Raw genomic sequence first — 26,419 nt, forward strand, 5'->3', positions numbered from 1 at the left:
GAGATACTGGCCAGTGGCTCTGCAATCACATCCGCCAGCTCCCTCGGCACCCTCGGATGCATTAGATCTGGACCCATAGACTTGTGCACGTCCAGCTTTTCTAAGTAGCCTTAACCTGTTCTTTCGCCACTGAGGTCTACTCACCTACTCCCCATACAGTGTTGCCCAGTGCAGCAATGTGAGAGTTAAACTTGTCTGTGAAGACAGAGGCAAAAAAAGCATTGAGTACTTCATCTTTTTCCACATCCTCTGTCACTAGGTTGCCTCTCCTATTCAGTAAGGGTCCCACACTTTCCCTGACCACCTTCTTGTTGCTAACATACCTGTAGAAACCCTTCTTGTTACCCTTAACTAGCTGCGACTCCAATTGTGCTTTGGCCTTGCTGATTAGACCCCTGCATTCTTGAGCAATATCTTTATACTCCTCTGTAGTCATCTGTCCAGGGTGCCCTCTTATAAGCTTCCTTTTTGTGTTTAAGCTCACCAAAGATTTCTTTGTTAAGGCAAGCTGGTCGCCTGCCATATTTGCTATTCTTTCTGCACATTGGGTTGGTTTATTCCTGTGCCCTCAATGAAACTTCTTTAAAATACAGCCAGCTCTCCTGGACTCCTTTCCCCCTCATTTAGCATCCCAGGGGATCCTGCCCATCAGCTTCTGAGGGAGTCAAAGTCTGCTTTTCTGAAGTCCAGGGTCCATATTCTGCTGCGCTCCTTTCTTCCTTTTGTCAGGATCCTGAACTCAACCATTCATAGTGACTGCTGCCCAGGTTGCCACCCACTTCTACTTCCCCTACCATTTCTTCCCTGTTTGTGAGCAGCAGGTCAAGAGGTGCATGGCCCCTAGTTGGTTCCTCCAGCACTTGTACCAGGAAGTTGTCTCCAGCACTCTCCAAAATCTTCCTGGATTGTCTGTGCATTGCTGTATTGCTCTCCCAGCAGATGTCAGGGTGTTTGAAGTCCCCCGTGAGAACCAGGGCCTGTGATCTGGAAACTTGTGTTAGTTATCCGAAGAAAGCCTTGTCTACCTCCTCCTCCTGGTCCGGTGGTCTATAGGAGACATCCACCACGACACCACCCTTGTTGCTCTCGCCTCTAAACTTAGCACAAAGACTCTCTACAGGCTTTTCTTCAGTTTCATACTGGAGCTCTGAGCAGTCATACCGCTCACATGAACGGTTCCCTGCTTTGTGTGAGTCTCGGGGCAACCGGGTCATGGCCGGCCTAGTCCAGAGCAGTGTCTGCTTTCTGTCCTGCTGCCTGCCTCCTTTAGCTGCAACACTGCCACTTTTCACCACACTCAAACTCAGGGGCCTGGTGGGCCTGCACCAAACAGCAGATCTGCGGATGTGCTCCTCCAAGACCAGCAGCCTTTAAGGTGGGAGTAGGGATGAATTCTCGGTCTGTAGCTGTCTCCCAATGGTCTCCTGGTCAAGAGCTCGCAGGCAGACATGCCCTCGGTCAGGGACGCTGAGCAACAGTCTCAGCCTGCAGAGTTAGCTGGTAAGGAAACATTTAAAAAAGGAATTCCGCGTTGGGGCTGAAATAGTTAAGGGCTTTTCTGAATTTGCAGAATTGCTTTGGCCTTGGGACCAACAGTTAAAATGGGAGTTATGGACTGATAAGAGCAGATAGACCCATTCATGTGGTTGATTAAATAAAACAAAACCCCACAAGCCAGAGAACAAAAAAAACACAGGAAGTTATAGAAAGATTCTGACTCCAGGGACCCAGACTGCTTCAGACATCAGATAAAGATCTGCTCGGTGTGGAGTAGATATCCAGGTGTAAATGCAAGTCAGGTGTATCCAGAGTTGTTGGTTCTATTCCTGTTTACTTATGTGCTAGTGGTGGTTACTTGGTCATGACACCGCTTGGTAATGTTTAAAAAGTAACCATTGTAACCGTGGTGTAAGGTGTCCGATTGCCAGCTCTTTCTATGGGACGGGAGGCAGTCCAGGAAGTCATGGCAAGGTTTTTAAAGATATATAGGCATCTAGTGGGATTTTCAGAAGCACCACAATGGGGAGCTAGGCGCTCAGTGCAATTTTTCAACCCCTGTTGTGGGAGTTAGGCTCCTAGACACTTTTGAAAATCCCATTGTGTCTTTAGGCATCTGAATACCTTTAAAAATCTGGACCAGGCTGCCTTTCATTCTGCTAATGTGTCTTGTCCCTGGGCCCACCTATATGTTTGGCAAGTAATTCGGTCTCTATGGCCCACCCAGGCCTTCGGCTCTCTGAGGAGACTGCCGTTGGAGAGGCCGGATGTGGTGACTTTGGGATGTGGACACCAGTGCACTAAGAGTAGCACTGAGACTGCCCCCAGCTCATTGCTCATAGGCCACTGGGCAGACATGAGGGGAGAGACAATTTCAAATGACTGCTGATCTGGGCCAGATTCTAACTGAAGAACAGCTCTACAATCCCTGGAAGTTCCACCTTGAATTCTGTATCCTGTGGTGGGCACGCCTGAGCAAAGCCAGGCCAGCGTAGCCCTGAGTATGCACTCAAGCCAACCCTTACTAAAATTCACTGGGGTTTGGGTTTGAACTGTTTGTGCACCTGAAGCCGAGGGAAGCTCATTCAGAATTGCTCTGGCTTTCCCCAGGTCACTTCCCCAGTCGTCTGTGATCAGCTTGCGAAGGCGCTCAGTGCATTTGTACTTTTTATTGTGTAAATATGAAATAGGCTTTGAGTTACAGAAGTAGTAATAAATAAATCCGAGCTCAGGAGACCACAGCTTGGGTTTCTTTTCTCTGATTTAAAATCTGTTCAGCAACTTATAGTTTCACTAAATTTTCCAGCCAGTTGTAAACCCTCAGCCTTGGGGAGAACGTGAAGGCATTGCCAAATTTGAGCAAGGACTGTTGATTGGCACGCGGGCAGCAGAGGGCAAAGAGACCCCTCATTAAGCTAGAGAGGGAGCCTCAGGTGCTGCTCCTACAACCAATGTCTTAGGCTAAAAAATTTGGGAGCCACTGGTGTAGCATAAATATTTGCTGACTCTGTAGTGCTGTAGCCCAGTGTCAGAACTGATCACGAGTTCCCCTCCAATTCCATTCAAGTGTAACCTGCAGGTGCGGGCTCTGGAAGGGCCAGGTTCACAAAAGGGATGGGTAATTTTCATCCCCCTGCAACCTGTGCCTTCCCTCTGGGAGGAGAGGGAGTTCCAGGCATTTATTCCACATCCCTTCCCGCGTGGTTGAGGGTGGGCAGCTTTCGTGGGTCAGTGGGGTGTAAGATTTTTATAGGTGCCCTGCTGTTTGAAGCTGCTGCAGTGATGTGTAGAATGGGGACATGCTGCAGCTGTTCAGGTCATGCCTCCTTTTGTTGTGCCCTAATGGAGTGAAGATGGTGACTTCTCTCTGTTGCTGCAAACTCCCCTCCCAGGTCACCTTTTCACCTCCAGCGCTCCCTAGGTGGATTTCCACCAGCAAAAACCTGAGCTCAGTCTGGCCAAAAGAAAACATGAGGGATTCTAGACTGACCACCTGCTGTGTGTATCCACGTCCGAATACATGACTGTTTTCTGTGCAGTGCTGCTGTATTAATTTTATTCCTCTGATTGGTGACAGTTGGAGAGCTGTTCCCTTGGAAGTGGTTGCATAAATCCAGGCTGCTGCTTTTTTTGCCATTGTGTGTAAAAATACTTTCACCTGTGTGTTCCCTTCTGGCCTTCACTGGAAATATGCACTCTCTGTTTTATCAACTGATTATCTTCAGCATCCGAGTTCTGTGAACCTTTCTTGATGCAAATGAGCAGCATGAGCTCTAGGGCATAGTGTTCCTGCTATATTTATGCAAATCGCCCACTACCTTGTAAGTAATTTCTGAAATCTGTTACCATGTTGTTGGTTAAAAATTAGAAACAATGAGTCAGTGACAGGATGGAACTTAGATTTAGTCTCTCCTGATTATAACATTGTAAACTTGTTTATTTCCAGAGATAAAAACCACAGTGGTGTATCCAGCCACCGAGAAACACCTTCAGAAATATCTGCGCCAAGATGCGTATCTCATCTGCGAGACTGGGGAGGATTACAAGAACATTACGCTGCCCTTTATACAATCCCAGAGCTTCAGCATCCAGGTATGGTAGGTTCTTGTCTCTGTGGCCCAGTATTATCTGGGGCATCCAGCTGGTTTCCTAAGACAGTCTGTGAGGGTGAGCCTTTTGGACAATGGCATAGTCCCCTGTGTTCTAGTTTGTGTGGCACTGGCCGCTGAGTTTGAATAAATAAGACCAGATTCTAGTCTGGATGGGATTGGTGTGGATTTGGAGTACCTCTGAAGTTAAGGAGGGGGAAAAAGTTGATACACCCAAGACCTTGCAGTACTAATTGGCTGCTTGTCAGTTTGTCAGATATCATTTGTTCAGCCTGGGTTTGGTTGCCCTTGGCTTCTAATCCATAGAATTTCCCCCTAGCTTGGTAGCTACCTTGAATTTGAAATTCCTGTACACAGTCTCTCTCTTAGTAACTTCTGATGTCTCTTTTTCTCTCACCATCTTGCTAGCTATGCACATGGGAGCACATGTTGATGATGATGATTAAAATTGCAAAGTGTGAGACAAACTTAATGATGTTACAGCAGATGTCCCGTCGCGCTCTTCAGATAAACAAACCAGAAATAAAAAGTTGTCTTTGAGCCAAATACCTACATGAAAACTTGAATTTGTGGGAGTCTTAGGAGGAGAAGCAGCACTCTGCTGCCTTTGTCAGCTTGCGCTGACATGCACAGGCGAGCTCTTAAAAATATCCGATCATGAGCTCCTCTACTCGCAGGCTCAGCTCCTGGCAGGCTCAGCTCAAGGGTAGATAAATTGTGATATCTCCTCCCTTCTGGCCACCTTCCCCATTTTCCCTCTTACCACTCCCTCCTCCTTCACCTCCCATCATTGGTACAAAAGTTTCCCATCTGTTCTCCTCTTCCATGTCTAGTTGGCAGCCGGTGTCAAGTGGAGTGCCCCAGGGGTCGGTCCTGGGGCCGGTTTTGTTCAATATCTTCATAAATTATCTGGAGGATGGTGTGGATTGCACTCTCTGCAAATTTGCGGATGATACTAAACTGGGAGGAGTGGTTGATACGCTGGAGGGCAGGGATAGGATACAGAGGGACCTAGACAAATTGGAGGATTGAGCCAAAAGAAATCTGATGAGGTTCAATAAGGATAAGTGCAGGGTCCTGCACTTAGGACGGAAGAACCCAATGCACAACTACAGACTAGGGACCGAATGGCTAGGCAGCAGTTCTGCGGAAAAGGACCTAGGGGTGACAGTGGACGAGGAAGCTGGATATGAGTCAGCAGTGTGCCCTTGTTGCCAAGAAGGCCAGTGGCATTTTGGGATGTATAAGTAGGGGCATAGCCAGCAGATCGAGGGACATGATCGTTCCCCTCTATTCGACATTGGTGAGGCCTCATCTGGAGTACTGTGTCCAGTTTTGGGCCCCACACTACAAGAAGAATGTGGATAAATTGGAGAGAGTCCAGCGAAGGGCAACAAAAATGATTAGGGGTCTGGAACACATGACTTATGAGGAGAGGCTGAGGGAACTGGGATTGTTTAGTCTGCAGAAGAGACGAATGAGAGGGGATTTGATAGCTGCTTTCAACTACCTGAGAGGTGGTTCCAGAGAGGATGGTTCTAGACTATTCTCAGTGGTAGAAGAGGACAGGACAAGGAGTAATGGTCACAAGTTGCAGTGGGGGAGGTTTAGGTTGGATATTAGGAAAAACTTCTTCACTAGGAGGGTGGTGAAACACTGGAATGCATTACCTAGGGAGGTGGTAGAATCTTCTTCCTTAGAAGTTTTTAAGGTCAGGCTTGACAAAGCCCTGGCTGGGATGATTTAGTCGGGGATTGGTCCTGCTTTGAGCAGGGGGTTGGACTAGATGACCTCCTGAGGTCCCTTCCAACCCTGATATTCTATGATTCTATGATTCTAACTTCTCCACCCGCCTCATTGATCCCATCCCATCTCCTGATCTCCCTCAACTCCACTCTCATCCCCTACTTTCACTTTAACCTCCCACTCCCCTCTGGTTCTTTCTCTTCACGGTGCAAATATGCACATTTTCTCCCATCTTTCAAAAAACTGAACCACATCTTAGCCCCTCTTGCCTCTCCAGCTATTTCATCTCCAAGCTCATTGAATATGCTGTCTGGAGTTCCCCTCCTCTGATTCCAGTCTAGGCCCTCTGCAATCCAACTCCTTCCCTCTTCACCCCTCTAGCCAAACTTGCTAATGCCCTCTTCCGGGCCAAAGCTCAGAACTAATACTCTATCCTCCTCCTCCTTGACTTGACAGCTGTTTGATACCATTGACATGCTTTTCTTCTTGATATCTTGTTCTCCTTTGGCTTTCTTACTCTGTCCTCTCCTAGTTCTCCTCCTACTTCTCTACTCCCCCCTTCAGTGTGTCCTTTGCAGGATCCTCCTCATCCCCCTCCAGCTTTCAGGGGAGGGGGGGTTTCACAGGGCTCTGTCCTTGGTCCCTTCTCTTCTCCCTCTGCACCTGATTTCTGGGTAATCTCATCTGCAAACTTAAATTCAACTATAGTCTCTGTCGATGACTCTGTGCTGGGTTTCTCTCCCTATGTCTAAACTCAAACCTTGCCCTGTATCTCTGACATGTTCTCATGGATTTCCAGCCCTCAGCTTAAGCTCAGCTTAGCTAAATCCGAGCCCTGATCTATACTACAAACTGATGTCGGTATAACTGTGTTGATCAGGAATGTGAAAATCCACTCCCCTGAGCGCAGTTATTACTGACCTAACTCCCTGTGTAGACAGCACTATGTTGACAGGAGGGCTTCTCCTGTTGACATAGCTACTGCCTCTCGGGGAGGTGGAGTCCCTAGGACCAATGGGAGAAGCTCTCCTGTCAGTGTAAGTAGCATCTTCACTAACCGCTAGAACACTGTAAGTGTTGATAAGCCCTGAGCTCTTAATCTTTCCCTCTAAGCCCTCTCCCCTACCTCCTTTCACATTCACCATGGACACCACCATCATCCTCCCTGTTGCTCAAGACCGTAACCTCCGCATCATCTTCATCTTAACCTGGATGCGAGTCTCTAGAGAGGGCTATGTCTAAATCTTGCCCATTCTGCCTGCATAATACTGGTGTAAACTTCGCCCCTTTCTTTGCAACTCTCCACGGCTTCCTCTTTCGCTAGCATACCAAACACAAATGACTTGTTTTCTCTCTAAGGCCCTTTCCTTAAAACTCTCCTTTCCTGTGATGCCTACAAAAAACTTGACAATGGTTAGGCTGAAACCACGTCCCATCATATTGACTGATATTGCCTCACTGTTTCTTTGTACTCCTCTCTCTCTGTCTGTATCCGGCTGTTGTCCCTTGTCCCTGACCTAGAGAGCTTACAGCCTATCTTCTTGTACTGTGTTTGTACAGTGCCTAGCACGGTCAGGACATGATCTGTGCTCCCTGTGCAATACGGATAATAATTGAGTTCTTGAAGTTTACTCTGTCAGGCTCGTTTAGATGAGGCCCTAAACACCTGTGCTGTGGCTGGACACTGAAATCCCCCTGATCCTTTTCATGAGACAGGGTTTGCTGTGATGGCCTGTCCAAAACCTCTCATCATCCCTCCAGTGAGGTAGTTTGCTGCCCGGTGGGTTGTTGCCACACTCTGTTCGAGAGGTGGCTGCCTTTTACGGTTTTTTGGGATCTTTCGGAAAGAAATGTGAGGCATTGTAAACCTTCTCCTTGATTTGCTTCATCGCAACACATTGTTGGTCCTTTATGTTACTATTTCGAAACAAGCTCTGAACCTCTGAGTTTCTAACTTACTATTAGAATATTCTGTGTGGAAAAATTCAGTCCTGTGCTAGGATGTTTATCACCAGGGCAGAGAAATACAGTCTTGAGTATCCACAAACCCACCACTTTGGATGATTTCTGTCTCTTCTTCAGATTTTTTTTTGGGGGTCACTTGGGAGCAAGGGGTTTGTTCTCCTTTCTTACCCACCTTCTGACTGAACAGCCCCACTTGCAATCACACTTCTGACCTTCGCAGAGGCAAGGAAAACAATTCTACTAGTCTGCTGGGACCAACTTATGCTGATTGCACAGAAGTAGGAGTAATTATTCCGGAAATGCAACATTGACTCTAATTAGGTAATATTTGTGTAGGGCTTTGAAAAAGTGCATTAAAAGTGAGGATTGTAATTAACTCCTGTCTAATCTGAACAGCAGCTGATATCAAATCAAAACCAGCCCCCAATCCAAACTGTTCCTCACCCTCTTTGCTGCAGCCTCCATGTGTTTTCCTTTGTGAAGTTGCCTGGGCTGATTCCCAATGAGGGAGTTGCATGCCTTGCCGTAGGACCACAGGTGAGGATCCACTGAGGCAATACATTAGAAATAACCTCTCTCTAAAACAGTGCTTCCCAAACTGGGGTTTGCGAAATGTTACTGGGGGTTCTCGAGGAGAAAATTCCCTAATGGCAGACAGAGTTGTCCATAGGGACCCTGAGCAGCACAGGGCCAGCGGCCCGGAGCCCCTGGACTTCCAAGAGCGAAGCAGATCAAAGCAAGCATACCTATCACACTGAGGGGATTTAAACTTCAAGACTCCTTATAAGAAATGGAAAAGAAGGTGGATTTTTTTTTTTGCTGTTTTTAAAATTAAATAGGCCGCTTGTTTTGTTTTTAAAATTATTATGAAGAACAAGTTTAAGCTTTGTTCTAACGTGCGTTGTTTGCCTGGACTGCTCAAGACCTGAATGATTGTGTAGAAGGAACTCTTTGAGTTGGCTTCTTAAATACCTTCCTGCTGTTTCACCTCTTACTCCTTGATGAAACACAGGAGTCTTGTCTTACAAAAGGCTTATTCAAAGTGATACAAGCTACGAAAGTGAGATCTTGGAAGAGTGTTGCTGTTTTCATAATGTAATAAAAATCCGGTAATGATAAATATTAATTAATAGTGTGTAATAAGCATGACAAAAAAAACAAATTTTCTATTTCCAGGATCACTGCTTTTATAATTTATGCTCAGGTAAAGGAGAAAATCCCTGGAAATATTCATTTTTAGGAGGGGGTTCGCGAGACTTGACATTTTAGTGAAAGGGGTTCACAGGTTGTTAAAGTTTGGGAACCACTGCTCTAAAGTGCTGATCTCTCATTGGGATGCTGGGGCTCGATCAGTGTTGTACCTGGTACCCAGGGCAGCCAGGGATGTTGTCCATGTTTCTCTACTACCCTCCGCAGCACTGAAGCAGTTAAGAACAGGGTAGCTGTTGTGATGTTTGTTTTCTAATCATTTACAGCTGAACATGGCTGGGCTTCTTTGCATGTAGTGAGAGAGGCCACTTTGTAGGCTGCAATGTGCTCTCAATTACTCTCCTGTCTCATATCCTTTTGTCTGGTACAATTTTCAGCTCTCATGCCAGCATCATCAAACTGCAGCACCAATCATCTACAATAGGCATTTATTAGTGGGGAGAAAACAAGAGGATGTTTGTGTAGATTACTGTAACTTTCTAAAGCAAAGGTTTCAGAGTAGCAGCCGTGTTAGTCTGTATCCGCAAAAAGAACAGGAGTACTTGTGGCACCTTAGAGACTAACAAATTTATTTGAGCATAAGCTTTCATGAGCTACAGCTCACTCTGTGACTCACAAAAGCTTATGCTCAGATAAATTTGTTAGTCTCTAAGGTGCCACAAGTACTCCTGTTCTTTTTTCTAAAGCAAACATTTTTCTCCATGTCTTTACTCTGACAGCTGTAAGCATCCTGGACTTGGCTGCTGTTGGCACTACACTAGAATTAACCCTCTCTGTTGTGACCATTTGAACTGTATATATTCCAGTCTGCACTCGTGAGTTGTACTGTCCTCCTGGGAAAGCAGAGTAACCAAGGCACATCTGATGGTCTATCTCAAGTAAACTGGGAGAGGTCCCCCAACGTAGTTTTATTATACTGTATACCCTAGCCATCCACTTTTGATACTGCAGTCTCTAGTCCTCTTCTTCCTCTTGTTGAAACCAGTAGAGCAGACAAAATAAGAAGGGTGTAAAAAAAATTACTTTCCATCCTTTGGAAAACAGTCTGTTTTCCACCTTAGTCTCCATCCTTCCAGACAGAAGAATCTTGAATTCAAGGCGTGGACAATTTTAGAGCAATGTCCCCATTGTCGCTGCACTAATTGTCTCTGGACAGGCATCTTCTAGTGTCTAATGCAGGTAGACTAACAATGATCAGCTGATCCTCATTTAATCACAACCTTGTTTTCCAATGCAGACTAGTAGGAGTTTGATAGGACAGAATTGTGGCTTCAAAATGACTAAAATGGATCTTCAGCTGCCAGCCCAACTCTACTACGTACCTTACCTGCCATTTTAAAGAGGCAGTTATTGCTGAGGGCATCACCTAGGAACCCAAGAAAATGTTTGCAGCAATTCACTTAAAAGAAACCAAGCCCCAGATATAATTTCTAAAAAGATGTTTTTAAATTCTGCGAGCTGCAGTCTAGGACAGATGCACATCAGTGATGGGGAGCTGACTGTGTTGCTTTTGACAATTCCTTATAAACCTACTGGAATTTAAAGCAAGAGAATCCAAACATGGCTGAATGGCTTGTTCCTCTTCTAAGTATCACTGAGCTTTATAGGCATGAATTCAGGAAGAAAAAGGGATTTGACCCATTTTATAGATGGGAAAACTGAGCCACAGGGGATGACTTACCCAGCAAGTCTTTGCAGAACTAGGATAGAATCCAGGAGTTTGAACTCCCCCTTGCTTGTTCAGCCTATTTAACAGACACCATCTGTTGCAAAAAAGGAAATGGAGCGATGTCCAGAACAAATGCACAGTAGCCACCTACAGTTGTATGAGGGCTAGGAAGGTGATGCAAAGTCTGAGAACCTTTTCAATACAATACTGCAAACAGTGTCTTCATCTGCAGATTGTAAAGCACTTTCCAAAGGCACGTAAGTCTCTCTCATCCTTGTTTTACAGATGGGGGAAATTGTTGCACAGAGGGAGGAAGTGACTTTCCCCAGGTCACACAGGAAGGCATTGGCAGAACAGAAATAGAACCCAGATCTCCTGGGTTGAAGCCAGGTACTATAACCACTGAACAACACTGCTGCAAGAGGCATCCCTAGATGCTGCGTTTCTGACAGTAGTACAGAGGCTAGAACCCCAGTGCAGTTGGGCAGACGGCTTCCTCCCTTCTGAGTGTGAGCTGAGGAATGCCAGAGTCTCAATCCCCACACAGCACAAAGATAACCTACCAGGTCTGCCTTTCACAAACATCTGTCCCCACATCCACAAGCTTCCTACTCTGCCTTCAGTTCCTGTCCTCTTCCTTTTCCTCAGCAGGAGGCTAGGCACCTCCAAACACTGCTGTCCTTCGACAGTAGTGTCCCAGTAGGAGGCATTCCTCTGCACTGTCTAGGGCCCTGTATCCCTTCTGAGAAGCAGGGTCTTGTCAGACAAAAAGCCAAATAACATAAGTGGAGCTGTAAAGGATGGTGTAGTTGCTGAGAGGAGAAATGTGAATGGCCAGAACAAGTCATTAAAGTTCTTAAATCAGCAAGCAGAGGCTCCAGCTTTGAAGATAAGCACAACCCCCTGGTTCTGCACTTAAGTTGAGCTGGAAATCCTGGTGGGTTACCTCAGCTCTCAAACTAGTGCTGGTTCTCCCAAGCCTCCCCAGTAGCTACTCCATACTCCCAGAGTTCCTCCAAGGGTATGGACCTTCCGGCTTGTAGTTTCCCCCTTTTTGGGATCTACGCAACATTTGAGTAAGTAACACACACTCTGCAAAGGAATTTCTAAACACACACACACTCTCTCTCTCTAAGATGGCACAAGAGAGATACAGATCTATGGGAAAAATAACACATACATGCAAATCCCTGCCTCAGTTTCCTCCCCAATCCAAGAGCCTGTTAACATTTGATCAGTGGCTTTTTGGTGAATGTCTTTTCAGGGGGTGCAGGATTCCTCCTCTTCTCCTACTTAACCTTATCTGCTTCTGGCTCTGGCCTTGCTCCAGGAAGTCCTTTTTATAAAGTTCCAGTCTCCTTTGTCAGATGACCATCCTGCGCTGCTTTAGGCCCTCCTCAGTTGATCCATTGCTTGGTTACAAGCCTATCAGGTGAAACAGGTTCTCCTGGGCAGTGACCAGCTCATTGTTTTGGAATCTTTTGTCTCAATGAAAGATCATCCATGTTAATAGCTTTCCTTTTTTAGCTCTCTGCTAGGTATAGGAATTTCTCCTGACTCCACCTTGGAGGTTCCAGCACAAGATGTAAGGTAAAAGGCAAATGTGTAGGCATGGTGTGGTCTTACAATCAAAATGGCATTCACAAAACAAAATGGAGTTTGCAGATTGATTTAGGCCATGTCTGCACTTGAGCAGTGTAGCTATATCAATATACTATCCTGGAAGAGCGCTCCTGTATGGACGCAATTTATACCAGGCGCTTGGGTCTGTTTAGCTTATCCCAGTCCGCATGAATGAAATAAGCTATACTGTGAAAAGCACAGGAAGTAGTATTGGCTTTTGCCAGCACAGCTGTGTTCGACAGGGATCCCCCCTCCTCACACTCTATGTAGCTGGACTGGCCGATGTTTGTCACGTGCCATAGATTCACGCAGGGTTATTAAACTGACCCAGAGGCTTTTCTTCTTCTGACAGTCTCGTAGAAAGCATGTGCACAGTATAAGGGTATGAAAGATGCCCTATAGAGCCCCAAATTGCATCTGTTGCCTTAAGCTCTGCAGTTCTGAAGTGGGGAGTGGCCGGCTTACTTGAAAGGTGACATTAGAATGGCACTAACAGTGGGGTCTAGTCTCCAAGGTTGCAGGCCAGTTTCTCTTGCTGTCATACGGGTTAATCGGCATTGGGAGACCAATGTAATGGATCTGTCTGAGCATGTATCCCTTGCTCCTCACTGTGGTATTGGAATGCCTTAGGCACTTGTGTTATTAAACCGCTGAAGGGTTTCATTTTGAAATGATCCTATTCTTTGACGGACTAACGCAATGCAGCAGTAGGATGGGATCGGCTTACCAGGACCCCAATCTAAAGGCAGTGTTTGGTGGTCATTTAAAACTGGTGACTGGGGATGTGAAGACTCCTGGCATCTGTACTCAGCTCTGCTGTTGACTCCCTGTGGTTAAAACAGGTGCCAAGGTCTAGACTTGGGCATGCCATTGTGTTAACTTCTTTGGAATGGGCCCAGAGAGTCAATGGTGTTAACACAACCCCCACGATACAACATAACAGTTAAAGTTGGTTCAGGGTTTCAAGTACAGCGACCTTGACCTGCGCAGTCCCATGGCAAAATCACCATTAAAAATCTTTTAAACTTTTTATTAAAGATACAGAAAAAGAAGGAGGGGGAGGGATAGCTCAGTGGTTTGAGCATTGGCCTGCTAAACCCAGGGTTGTGAGTTCAATCCTTGAGGGGGCCATTTAGGGATGTAGGGCAAAAATTGGGGATTTGTCCTGCTTTGAGCAGGGGGTTGGACTAGATGACCTCCTGAGGTCCCTTCCAATCCTGATATTCTATGATAAGGAAAAACTGTTACTGAAATGTAAAGTTATTAAATAAGGCTTTCCTTTTAACCAATAGCTCTTACTCCCTTTCCCTTCAGCTGTAAGGAATTTTTATAAGGGAAACCCCCCCTGTCTTGACAGTCAGTTAAATGGTATCAAAGATGGTGAAAACTGTCCTTTTCAGGAGGGAAAAAGAGACGTTCGCTGAGCTGGCCCGGTGCTGTTTTTGCTGTTGTTGTTAAAGTCTAATCCTGCTTCCTTTAAGATGAAACGAGACGAACACACACACAAAGGGAAAGAAATGCATAGCAAAGGTAGAAAATGCAGCTTCTGTCTGTGAAGCTCTCAATTACAGCCTCACTGCTGGAGGAACACAGGTACAGCATATGGGTCTTCTCAACCACTCCAAGATCTGGGAAACTTGTACCAGCCTCAGACTATGTAGGCATTACTTGTAGTTGCCTTTCCAGTAACAGGCGCAGAGCATTGCAAAATATGCAGCTTTGGCTGGCTAAGCCAGACACTTGTTAAACAGGAGGCAAAAAAGAGAGCGATTGGAAAGAGAAGAAATAAAGCAAAGGAAAATGACACATGAAAGAGCAGGTGACAAGCAGGATCCAGAGTCTCTCATGCCAGGTGGTGTTTGGGATTTAGCTGGAGCCGTTGGAGGTGGCAGTGATCCCTGGGTCGCTGTCTCTGGCCCAGTTGGGTCAAGAAACTTTTCAGGATCAGGATGATGAAGGTCCAGTAGTGTCACGGGGCCCCAGGAGTTGCTGGGGGTGGCAGCCATGATGCCAAACCTCGCTTCGTTTGGTTCACCTGTTTGCAAGCAGCCTCTAGGATTTTTTAAGGCCCTGAAAAAGGAATGGTGGGAAGAATAGCCCATCCCCTCATTATTTTGTCCAATTTCCATACACAACAAATTTTGGTCCATTGGTTTCTGGTCCCCCACTCCTTCTGTGTACCAGATGTGATCTTAATGCAGTCCTTGAGTTATAACAGCAAACCTTTTTGTTTGGACTAATGGAGTTTCCCTTTTGTACTTTTCTCCAGCAACAATTGTTATCGTGACTAGAACGGTGATTTTATAAACTTGTAGCCATTTATCCACAGCTGGGCTCACAATTGGGGTAGGCCTGTCAGGCCCCAATTATTACAACAGTGCTATTCCCAGCTCTCACTTGCTCTCAGTCTTGGGAGGTCCCGTTTCGTCCTCTATAAAATGTGGAGAATGCCTCACTGGTAGAAGTTGAGATGCTGGTGACAAGATCTATGGTCCTTGTATAAAACACAATAGAAGGGCATGGTGATATCTCCTTTGCTAGGGTCTCAGATTATTTTTTAGCTCCCTATTCTCAGTAAGGTGGCTGCTCAGCTGTAGTTGTGAGGAGTTACTGTTTTTGAATGCAGTTCACATTTTGTAAACCATGGAATTAGCCCCATGGCGTGTTGGCTGGGAACTGGGAGGAAGGATGGGGCTCAGCAGATACCACCATGTGTCCATGATCAATTTCCTGGGACTGCAGGGAACCTCAGGCCTTGGTGGATCATAGGACTTGAAGGGACCTCAAAAGGTCTTCTAGTCCAGTCCTCTACACTCAAGGCAGGACTATGTAAAAGTAGACCATCCCTGACACGTGTATGTCTAACCAGTTCTTAAAAAACTCCAATGATGGAGATTCCACAACCTCCCTTAGATAATTTGTTCCAGTGCTTAGCTACGATGACAGGAAGTTTTTTCTAATGTCCAACCTAAACCTCCATGGCTGCAATTTGAGCCCATTGTTTCTTGTCCTGTCTTCAGAGGTTAATGAGAACAATTTTTCCCCTCCTCCTTGTAACAACCTTTTATGTACTTGAAAACTGTTACCATGTGTAGTTTCCCCCCCCCCCCCCCCGTCTTCTCTGCTCTAGACTAAACAAACTCAATGTTTTCAATATTTTCTCATAGGTCATGTTTTCTAGACCTTTAATCATTTTTGTTGCTATCCTCTGGACTTTTTCCAATTTGTCCGCATCATTCCTGAAATCTGGCACCCAGAACTGGGCACAGTACTCCAGTTGAGGCCTTACCAGTGCAGAGAAGAATGGAAGAATTACTTCTCATGTTTTGCTTACAGCAGTCCTGCTAATACAGCCCAGAATGATGTTTGCTTTTCTTGCAAGCATTACACTGTTGACTCATATTTAGCTTGTGATCCATTATAACCGCCAGATCCCTTTCCGCAGTACTCCTTCCTAGGCAATTATTTCCCATTTTGTATGTGTGCAATTGATTGTTCCTTCCTAAGTGGAGTACTCTGCAATTCATAGAATCATAAAAGATTAGGGTTGGATGAGACCTCAGGAGGTCATCTAATCCAACCCCCTGCTCAAAGCAGGACCAACCCCAACTAAATCATCCCAGCCAGGGCTTTCTCAAGCCTGGCCTTAAAAACCTCTTTGTCCTTGCTGATTTCATCCTATTTACTTCTGAACATTTCTCCAGTGTATTCAGGTCATTTTGAATTTTAATCCTATCCTCCAAAGCACTTGCAACCCCTCCCAGCTTGGTATAATCTGCAAACTTTATACGTGGACTCTCTATGCCATCCAAATAATTGATGAAGATATTGACCAGTCCCAGGACCGATCCCTGCAGGACCCCATTCAATATGCCCTCCTGGACTGTGAACCCCTGATAACTACTCTTTGGGAATGGTTTTCCAACCAGTTATACACCCACCTTCTAGTAGCTCCATCTAGGCTATATTTCCCTAGTTTGTTTATGAAGTCATGCGAGACTGTATCAAAAGCCATTGTAGTGTGGTGAGACTCACTGGTGCAGTGCCTCCTGCTGGTCATCTGGGAATTAGCTCTTTCCAGCTTTCGGAGCACCCTCTGCAGGCCGGTGTCTTGCCTGCTGCTGGCCCTGTGTCCCTCCCGGACCCCAGTGCCCCTTTCCGTTGGGGTTCTGCCCCAGCAGTACCCCCACTCTGGGTCTCCCCTCCCAGGGGAACCCCCAACCCTCTAAACCCACCTTGCCTCAGTGGCTACTGCCAGTTGTCATTCAGCCCCCCTTTCCCTGGGGCAGACTGCAGTCTGTAAAAGAGTCCACTGGCAAGAGGGTAGGACCTGCTGCCTTTGCCTATTCCCAGGCTGCCCCTCTGCAGCCCCAGTACCTTTCTGGGCCTTTACCAGTCTGGAGCTCCCCTGCTCCCTTTGCCCTTCCCCAGCACTGCTCTGCTCTGCTTAAGGTCCCTCACTCTCAGGCAGCTAGCCCTTCCTACTCCAGGGCTAGAGTGAGACTCTTCAGCTTCTGGCCCACAGCCCTCTTATAAGGGCCAGCTGTGGACTGATTGGGGTGTGGCCCCAGCAGTGTCTGCTTCCCCCAATCAACCTAGCTGTTCCCAGCCACGCTCTCCAAGGCTGCTTTTAACCCCTTCAGGACTGGAGTGGGGTGGCCGCCCCGCTGCACCATGCTGAAGTCAAGATCCGTGCTTCGCTCGCTCTGCCTCTGAGCTGAGTCTTGCTGTGATGAGATCCCAGCTCCCTTTTTAAAGAACCGTTCTTATTACAGATTATTTACTGAAGGTGTCAGGTACAAGCAAAACCACCACGGAGTCATTTAGCAAAACACAGCACGCGCACACGTACCATATTGCAAACCTCCTGAAAGAGAAATTAATGGGAATGACCATGGCATAAAACGTTGACCATGGATATTAGCACTAACAGAACCTGTCTGCCCTGTGAAACTGACCGTGTTAAAGCATGGTGGCTTAGCGTGGGGGAAGACCAGCTGTGTTATAACCATTTGGTATAGCCTGGGCGGATGGATCACAATTTGTTCAAAGCCAGGGCGAATGCACTTTTTTTTTTTTTAACCTGGTTATAAAATAGGTTGGTCTAGCCACACAGGCAGGAGCAAACCATATTCTAACACACAGCATGTTCTGTGGCAACTGGCAGTCTTTTGAATTATTATTGTGGTAGCCCCCAATCAGAATCAGAGCCCCATTGTGTTACATGCTGTAAAACTCATAGTAAGAGAAGAGTGCCTGTTCCAAACACCTTGGAGTACGTCTACACAGCAAAGGCTCATGGGGCTCGGCCTGAGGGGCTGTTTCATTGCTGCAGGTTCCTAGAGCCTGGGCTCCTGCCCGAACCCAGAAGTCTACATTGCAATGAAACAGCCCCAAAGGCCAACCCCCGCAAGCCCAAGTTGGCTAGAATGAGCCAGCCACGGGTGTCTAGTTGCTGTGTAGACATACCCTTAGTCTCATTGAATACCCTAGATAAACTCTTCCCAGCCACGTTAAACAGCTGTGCTTCAGCAATAGCTGTTTCACAGCATCAGTGATCCTGTCAGGGATAGTTCTTTCCAAGCTCTCTCACGCAGGAATGTAGATTTGCTATACTGGATTAAACCATCTAAGTCTAGTATCACATCTCCAGCAGTGGTCAATACTTAATAGAATCATAGAAAAGTAGGGCTAGAAGTGACTTCAGCAGGTCATCTAATCCATTCCCTTGTGCTGAGGCAGGACCAAGTAAACCTAGACCATCCATGGCAGGTTTTTGTCTAATCTGTCCTTAAAAACCTCTAGTGGGGTGATTCCATGACCTCCCTAGGTAACCTGTTCTAACTATCCTTACAGTTAGAATGTTTGTTTTTCCTTACATCTAACCTAAATCTCCCTCAATGGTTCAGAGGAAAGCAAAAATCTCCCATAACTCATCCAGTCAATTGTGCAATTCTGTACGTATGTGAAAAATTCCCTCCTGATCTCTCTAGTGATCAGCTGATGGCCTGGATCATATTTGATTATTTCATGGATCATTAACTACAAATGTTATTGGCCATAAAATTATTTGGTTCTTTTTAAAATCCAAGTGCAGCTTCCATTTGCAGTGAGTCAGAATTAATCTAAGATCTTGAGGTGAAGGATGCAGCGCTTGTTTGTTTTGCTGTCTTTATAAACTGCGTATTTCTTTCTTCCAGTGGGTGTATAATATCCTGGAGAAGAAGGCTGAGGCTGATCGAATAATCCACGAAAACCTTGATTCTTCCAATGGTTTCATTCTCATTCCAGATTTTAAGTGGAATCAGAAACAGGTTAGCTTCTCATTTGATCCTCTAGCTCTTTAAAGGGACAATGCCTGTTTTGAAGTTACACACAAGAAGCCTCCTTAGCTGTATTTTTAACAACACTTGAAATTATTAAAACTGCTGGTTGAAAAATTAAATATACTGTTATCGTTAATGGTGTTGTTAGTTAATTATGTATCATTTATGTAACACTACATTTCACTCTGCTTGACAATGAGAACAGACTGGCCAGTTTCACTTTTGTTTAGTGACTTACTAGTAAACTTCTGGTTCTTGTGCACCTATCCAAACATTGCCAGGGCATGTTTAAAGCCAAAGTTATTTGTTTTTCCTGACAAATTTCTATTGACTTTTAGATTTTGTGAAACCTCATTTTTGTAAACTTAAATATTAGACATAAATCAACCTGACAGTGTCCCTTTTAATTGATGCAATTAACTTTCCTTCTTTCTAGAGTGTTTAACTATTTGCATTTGCATCAAGGTTACTGTCATAGCTTGTATCACACAGTCATCTCATAAGCAACTACTTAACTACTGGAATGAATACTCTTTCTTCTGCACATCTTGACATTCACAGACCTTAGTCCAGCCTATAATCTTAAACGTAGTGGTTCTTAACTCACATTTTTTGCTCTTATACCAAATATGCTTAATGTGGTACTTTTGTGGTCTAAAAACTGCAAGACCTGGGACCAAATAAATGGAGTTTAAGCCCTAAAGCTCAAAATAACAAGGTTGCAGTCCTGGCTGCATATAAATCATTGGCAAAACTCCCATTCATTTCAGTGGAGCCAGGATTTTGCCTTGGGTTTCTGATCCTCAGAATATTTAACTAGGCTAAATTGGGGAAGGCTTTCTGTTGTTCCACTTTATTAAATATATGCACCAGGACTGAAAGTAACTCATGAGCACTCTGAGTTAATGCTGCAAAATAACTTTATACTCTTATATTCAAGTGTGATCCAGCAAATAGTGCAGCAGACTGGGAGTCAGGAGATCCTATTTCTGACTTCTTCACTGAGTTGCTGTGTAACATTGGGCAAAACACTTAATCTTTTTGTCTTGGTCTTCACCATCTGTAAAATGAGAATAGTGATACTTATCCAACTTTGACAAGTGCTTTGAGATCTCAGGATGAAAAGTGCTATTTATAATTAAGGGTTTCAGAGTAACAGCCGTGTTAGTCTGTATTCGCAAAAAGAAAAGGAGTACTTGTGGCACCTTAGAGACTAACCAATTTATTTGAGCATGAGCTCATGCTCAAATAAATTGGTTAGTCTCTAAGGTGCCACAAGTATTCCTTTTCTTTTTATTTATAATTAACCATCCCTCCCTCCCCTGGTGAAAATATTTTCATCTAGGAATTCCGAAAAGCATGAATTCTAGTTCTCTAGAACGGAAACATGTGACTCCAGCCAGGATTAGAAGTGCTGATATGAGTTCTTCTACAGCAGTGGTTTTCAACCAGGGGTCCAGGACCTCCTAGGGGGCCTTGAGCAGGTTTCAGAGGGGCCTCCAATCAAGGCCAGCATTAGAGTTGCTGGGGCCCAGAGCAGAAAGCCGAAGCCCCACCGCATGGGGCTGAAGCCCAGGTCCCTGAGCCCCGCCACCCGGGGCTGAAGCCTGAGCAATGTAGCTTTGTTGGGGGGGCCCTGTCGCATGGGGCCCCAGGCAGTTGCCCTTCTTGCTACTCCCTAATGCCGTCTCTGGCTTTTATATGCAGAAAGCCAGTTACTGTGGGACAGGTGCGCCGCGGGCTTTTATAGCATGTGGGGGGGGGGGGCCTCAGAAAGAAGAAGGTTGAGAACCTCTGCTCTAGAGAAATTCGTTTGTCAGCATCATTGGAACCAGTTCAGATATTTAGGCCAGGTGATACCTAGGTTGTATTGTTTTCCTTGTTTCCTGCTCCTTCGTTTAAAAAACCAAGCAGAAGGCCAAGCAGTGTGAGCCCTTCCATTTCATTGCCAAATACTGGCAGGCGTAAAATACCGCTTGTTCCCACAGGTCTCCACTGTCTTTAAAACTATGGGATACTCTGTTTGGTTTCTTTAATGCAAATTCTGTCTTCTGGCCTCTGCTCTTTTCAGACGCTAGAAAGGGGAATGAGAGCTGTTAGAAAGCTTGAGGCTAGTACAGGACGTTGGACCCTTTCTGCTCAGTGATCTGCACGTATGGAAATTGTCGGTAACAGAGTAGCTGCTGAGATTTAAAAACCCATAGAATATGTGTAAAGGCTGCCTTAGTTAATGATTCACTGAGGCAACAAAAAGATCAAGGAAGCTGTTTAGACTCCATCTCCAGTATCTAGATCCCCCCAGGATTCATAGCCGCTCCCCGCAGCTGAGAGCCCGTCCAGGAAGAGCAATGAACACTGTCTTTGGCCCTGTATGAACCAGGGATTGGTCCCTAGCTGTGAATGGCTTTGAACAAGTACAGGGCCATTTGGAGTCAGGTTCATCCCATGTGTATTGGTGCCTTAGGCAAGCCATTTTTGTCTTGTCTTTCCTCGCTACTGCACTACCTCCCAGGGCCTTCAAAGTGGACACCTCATAATGTCCGCTCCCTTGGTTCCCCGAGGGCCAGTTTCCACCTGCTTTCCCCTCACTAGAGCACTTGTGTTCTCACTTGCTTTCTGCCCAGTTGGACAGCCTCCTCCTAATGCACATTTTGGGGATGAGCTCCAAAAGTGCTTGGGCTTCCGGCCCCCCCGCTTTTATTTAAAATTGGGGATAACACTTGCCTGCCTTGCATGGGGTATTGTGAAGTTTAGTTTCATTAATGTCTGCAAGACACCTGGGGATCCTTGGATGGAAGTCGCTCTAGCATTGCAAATTGCCCTCAAATTCTTAGGACACTGTTGGCATTAGACAAATAATAAATTATTTTATTTTGAGACAATGCAGCTTCAACAGGGACATCCCCTAAGAAGTGGGAGGAAAAGAATAGAGTCAGGACAAAGAAAACACGCATCATAGAGCCTTTTGTACAGACTTCAGTGCATGCATGCTCTCTTGCAGTCAGCAGGTTACATATGCAGTTCATAGTCTTGCCCCCAGAAAGAGCAGAATTTTGAACTTCAGATCAGGTGACTTGTGGGAAGTTCAGGGATGTGCAGTCAGGAGAGAATATCTAGGGGAAGATAGAGACCCGGTGTAAATAAATTACAGTCTGAAAAACACCGAACGAGTTGGAGTCCAGTGCATCTCGAGTCCTACAAGGAGTATATCGCATTAAACTTGCTATCTGTCATAACAACCATTTCAGCAGTGATCCTTCAAAGCACTCATCTGTTCTGAACTGTCTGATTTTGATTCATCCGATCAGCACACTCGGCAGGCTCCATCCCAGAGCCTTAGGCCACTAGATTAAATTACGTCATCTCTACATGGCTCCCAAGCTGTCAAAGCATCTCTTGGGCTAGGACTTAGAAGCCTGCTCAGCAGGGTCCTGTTCCGCTAACGTAGTCCTTTAATTGAGGATGACGCACGGGTGGATTTTAATTATTTCAGGCTGGTGGATTGCAGCAGGAATTCTTGTTTGTTTGTTTGTTTTTACTCTTTGAAATTGTTCTGAATGTCGGTGACCTCAATAAAGTGAACAGAAGGTGCTAGCGTTCCTCGCTGTCAAAATGTGAAATCTGCACAATCTTTCTTCTTTTCTTTTTTTTTTCCCCTCCCCACGTAAATAATGCAATGGAGGTGCATTTCCCCTCTTGCTGGATATCTACAACTATGATTTCAGGCTTCAGCATCTGCAAGGCTAGAGTCTTCCAAAACATTGCATGCTCTGTGTGTAAAGAGAAGACTGGAGCTGTTTGTGCAGTGTACATATTGCATGACCTTTTCCCACAATGTGGGCATGCAGTGTGCTGGCTATTGCTCTGCTGGAGAGAATTAGACCTGCCCAGTTGTGTGTAATTGTATCTTTCTCTAGCAGCTGGGGACCCACAGAGTTTATAAGCCTTAGCATGATTACAGATAATGGGCAGGTTCCATGGTTAAGGCATTTGGACTTTACGCAGGTTGAGTTCTCTCCTAGCTGACATCTATAAAGCCTAAGGAGTCATAGGGCCAGTTTCTTAATGGTTCCGCTGCATTGACTTCAGTGAGACCACACCGGTTGGCCACAGCATGCTCTGTAAAGGATGGTTACAGACTCCGTGTGGCCACTGATTTATTACACATGTCTGCATGATTATCTTTGCTCTGACCACTCACCAAGGGCGGCAAGTGGGCAGAGCTACAGACCTCCCTGTGTAATTGTACCTTTCAAATTGAAATTGTGGGTGAAGTTCTGTTCCAGCCCAGTGATGTCAGGGAAATGGGAATTCCCACATGGACAAGCTGAGTTTTCCAAGTATTTGAACTAGTGAAGGAAGTGTCTCTAATTATCCACTTCAGCTGCTGAGGTTTGGATTAGAAGGCTCTTCTCCAGGATCACCAGGCCATATATAATGGGAGTAAATTGATACCTAGGAAATACAGTAGTTGTTTTTTTGGCTTGCATGGAGGAATGCGTTTTAGTTAAACATGCTGCTAAAAGCATGTTTGAGATCTCTCTAACCATTCACTTCTTCTCAAACCCACAAGAGCCCTGAGGCGTTGCCTGAAATGTTTTACATTACATCATCCAGAGCCTTTTTAGCAATAGGCTTATTTATTTCAAACAGCAACATACAGATGTTGTTCTAAGGAGAAGAGAGAGATTTGCTTTGTGTCTGTAGTCCAGGTCCAATAGGGATCCCAGGGTGATTTTAATAAGCCTCAATAATATTCTGTCTTGTCTAGGAGCTATAAAGTGAACCCACTGAGCTAACTAGGTCAGCCTGAGAATGATAAATAAATGTAGAGAAATGAAAATCACTTTGTGCCTTGGAAACGAAAAGATGTGATTGGAAGTGTCATGCTTTGGGTGTCTGAGCAGGCATCCTGAGAGCCATATTCTCAAATAAACTGCTCTTTCAGAATAGCCAGGTGGAATTATTTTAACAGCGAAAAGGCAGAGAGGCTCTTAGATATCTAAATTATTTGTTCTATACACACATGTGGTGACCGTACCTTAGAGAGTAGCTGACTCAGTACAAGGAGCACAAGCTCTAGAACCCTACAGAAAGGGAATGTTTGCATACATGAAGGATTACACTTTGGAAGCATTGGGCAGCTGATAGAATGTGCTACAAAAGCTGTGTTGTGTAAAGCTTTGTCATCCCATGGCAGAAAACATGCAGAATATAGACGGAGTTTTAGGTATGGCTCTATATGGGCCCCCAATTTCAGCTGCGGTCTCATGAGGCTGCTGGAATACAAATAATAATTAATAATAGTATGTATGTATGTTCTGACAAATCAGAACTTTATAACTGATTTTATGACCAGTACAGCCCTTGAAACTCAATAAGAATCTTGAGAGAACATCTGTGTATGTGCGTTACCCAGTATGTAATACCTAGCCAAAAAGATTTTTGTTTCTTTCCATTTATAATGACCTGTGTCCATAAGGGCGATCAAATGTTTGTTTCACCAAGTACCTTGGGCAATGCTGGAAGCCTGGCTGATCAAATTCTGTAGATGAGATGTAGCTCACTACACTGGTATTGTGAATTGACTCATTAATTCTTGAGAGATGAGTTATTTCAAGAACCAGAGTGATTGGAAACTGGCCCAATTTGTAATATTCAAGCAGAAACACATGAGACCTTTCCATTTTGAAATAAAAAGTTACGCTTTTGTCCTTTTGAATTCTTAGAAAAATCTCCTTAACATCTGTTCAGGGGGACACTGCTCTCTTGTCCTGCAGAGAGACAATGCTTTGAGCAAATGGCTGGGAATCTAGGCTCCTGACTTCTATTTCCAGTTCTCCCATTGCCTCACTCTGGCTTTGGGCAAGTCTGTGTCTCGTTTTACCCAGCTGTAAAATGGGAGTCATCCTGACACTCTATATCTCGGGGGAACACCCTGCACCCCCATGTTCATCCTTATGTATGATTGTGTGGTATCCAGTGCAAAGTTTATTATGTCGTGTGTCTTCGGAAGGCTCATGATGCACCGAGCAGTGTTGCTATAATGATGTTATAGTTGTAATTTCATGTATATAGTTATGAGGCTGAAAATGTGTCCTCATGGCTTAAAAGAAGCCCAGGCAAAACTCGCCAGGAACAGAGGGGCAGTTTACATCTCATCAGGCATGTATGAGACAAATCCAGCCCAGCCTCACAGAACTGGGGTTTGGTCCTGCTTTGAGCAGGGGATTGGACTAGATGACCTCTTGAGGTCCCTTCCAACCCTGATATTCTATGATTCTATGAACAAAGGACACTGGCCTAGGCAGCAACAAAGGATCTGTTGGGCTCTCGAGTGAGTCACCCCCTTTCCTTGGCCAGTTTGGGACTGACCCTGAAGGGGGAGCAAAGCCAAGAGAGAAAAAAAGAACATGATAAAAGGGAGAGACGTTTGCCATGCTCTTCCTCTCTCTTCCACCTCCATCTACAGACATCACCACCCAGCGACTGAAGCGCTGATGAAAGGGGAGAGCATGGCTGAAGGGCAACCAGTCAGCCCAGAGGTGGGCAAACTATGGCCTGCAGGCCACATCCAGCCTGTGGGACTATCCTGCCCAGCCCTTGAGCTCCCCACCGGGGAGACTAGCCCCTGGCCCCTCCCCTGCTGTCGCGCCGCCACGCAGGCAGCGCTCTGTGCAACGGGGCCACGCACTCCTGCAGGGCAGCATGGCAGCATGTCTGGTCCGGCTGGGCGGCGCGGCTGCCAGACATGCTTCTCTGAGGGGCATGGTAAGGGGGCCGGGGTGAGGCGTCCTGGGGGGCAGTCAGGGAGCAGAGGGTGGTTGGATAGGTGTGGGAGTCCCAGGGGGCCTGTCGGGGCGGTTGGATGGGGTGGAGGTTCGGGGCGGGGGAAGTCAGGGGACAGCGAGCGGGGGAGGGTTGGATAGGCCTGGGAGTCCCGGGGGGCCTGTCAGGGGCAGGGGTGTGGATAGGGGTCAGGGCAGTCGGGGGGGGGGGGTTGGATGGGGGATGGGGCCCCGGAAGCGGGCAGTTGGGGGGGGGGTCCCGGGAGGGGGGCGGTCAGGGGACAAGGAGCAGGGGGGGTTGGATGGGTGGGGAGTTCTGAGGTGGGCAGTCGGGGGGTGGGAACTGGGAGGGGGCGGATGGGGGTGGGGGACAGGCTGTTTGGGGAGGCACAGTCTTCCCTACCGGGCCTTCCATACAGTTTTGCAACCCCAATGTGGCCCTTGGGACACTGCAAGATGGAGGTTCCTAGGGTTATGTCTGGGACTGGAGATATTGACTAGTGTCATTTGGTTGCAAGTAGCTGGGAGCAGCTTACATGCCAGAGGCTGCGCGTGAACAGCCTGGGAGTGGGGGTTCTCACAGCAGAGCAGGGTAAGGCTGGCTCCCAGAGTCAAGGATTGGAGTGACCTAGCAGATCACCGGTCCAGATAACACCAGAGGGGAACGTCACAATCGTAGCACTGTCTTCCTCACAGAGATGTGGGACTTGATATTAACATTCTAAAACTGATTATGAGATACTCATGTAAAAGGTGCTTTAAAAGCAGTAAGTGTCACTGTGAAAGGTGATTCAATTTGCTAATTCATTTAAGCATATTAGCAACAGGAAAGTATGAATATTCAAGGCCAAAGAGAGATTTGTCAAAGGACGGAAGAAGAGAGAAGACGTGATCATAAAGATTTGATCCTACATCACTATATCATATTTAGGTTTTATTTAGCTGCTCCATTTACCATAACAAAGGTGTCAGCGGAACTGGCCAAAC

At 46.0% G+C, this 26,419-nt stretch overlaps 1 protein-coding gene across 1 annotated transcript in view; it reads left to right on the forward strand.

The window, feature by feature from the left end:
• Positions 1-26,419, forward strand: part of DCPS (decapping enzyme, scavenger) — a 63,584-nt gene that overhangs the window by 31,944 nt on the left and 5,221 nt on the right. Inside the window, exons 3-4 of the mRNA XM_073321139.1 lie at positions 3,944-4,089; positions 18,519-18,632. Coding sequence (XP_073177240.1) covers positions 3,944-4,089; positions 18,519-18,632 — 260 coding nt within the window. The remainder of the gene's footprint in view (positions 1-3,943; positions 4,090-18,518; positions 18,633-26,419) is intronic.

This window comes from Lepidochelys kempii, chromosome 22, assembly GCF_965140265.1.
Source record: "Lepidochelys kempii isolate rLepKem1 chromosome 22, rLepKem1.hap2, whole genome shotgun sequence".
NCBI lineage: Eukaryota > Metazoa > Chordata > Testudines > Cheloniidae > Lepidochelys > Lepidochelys kempii.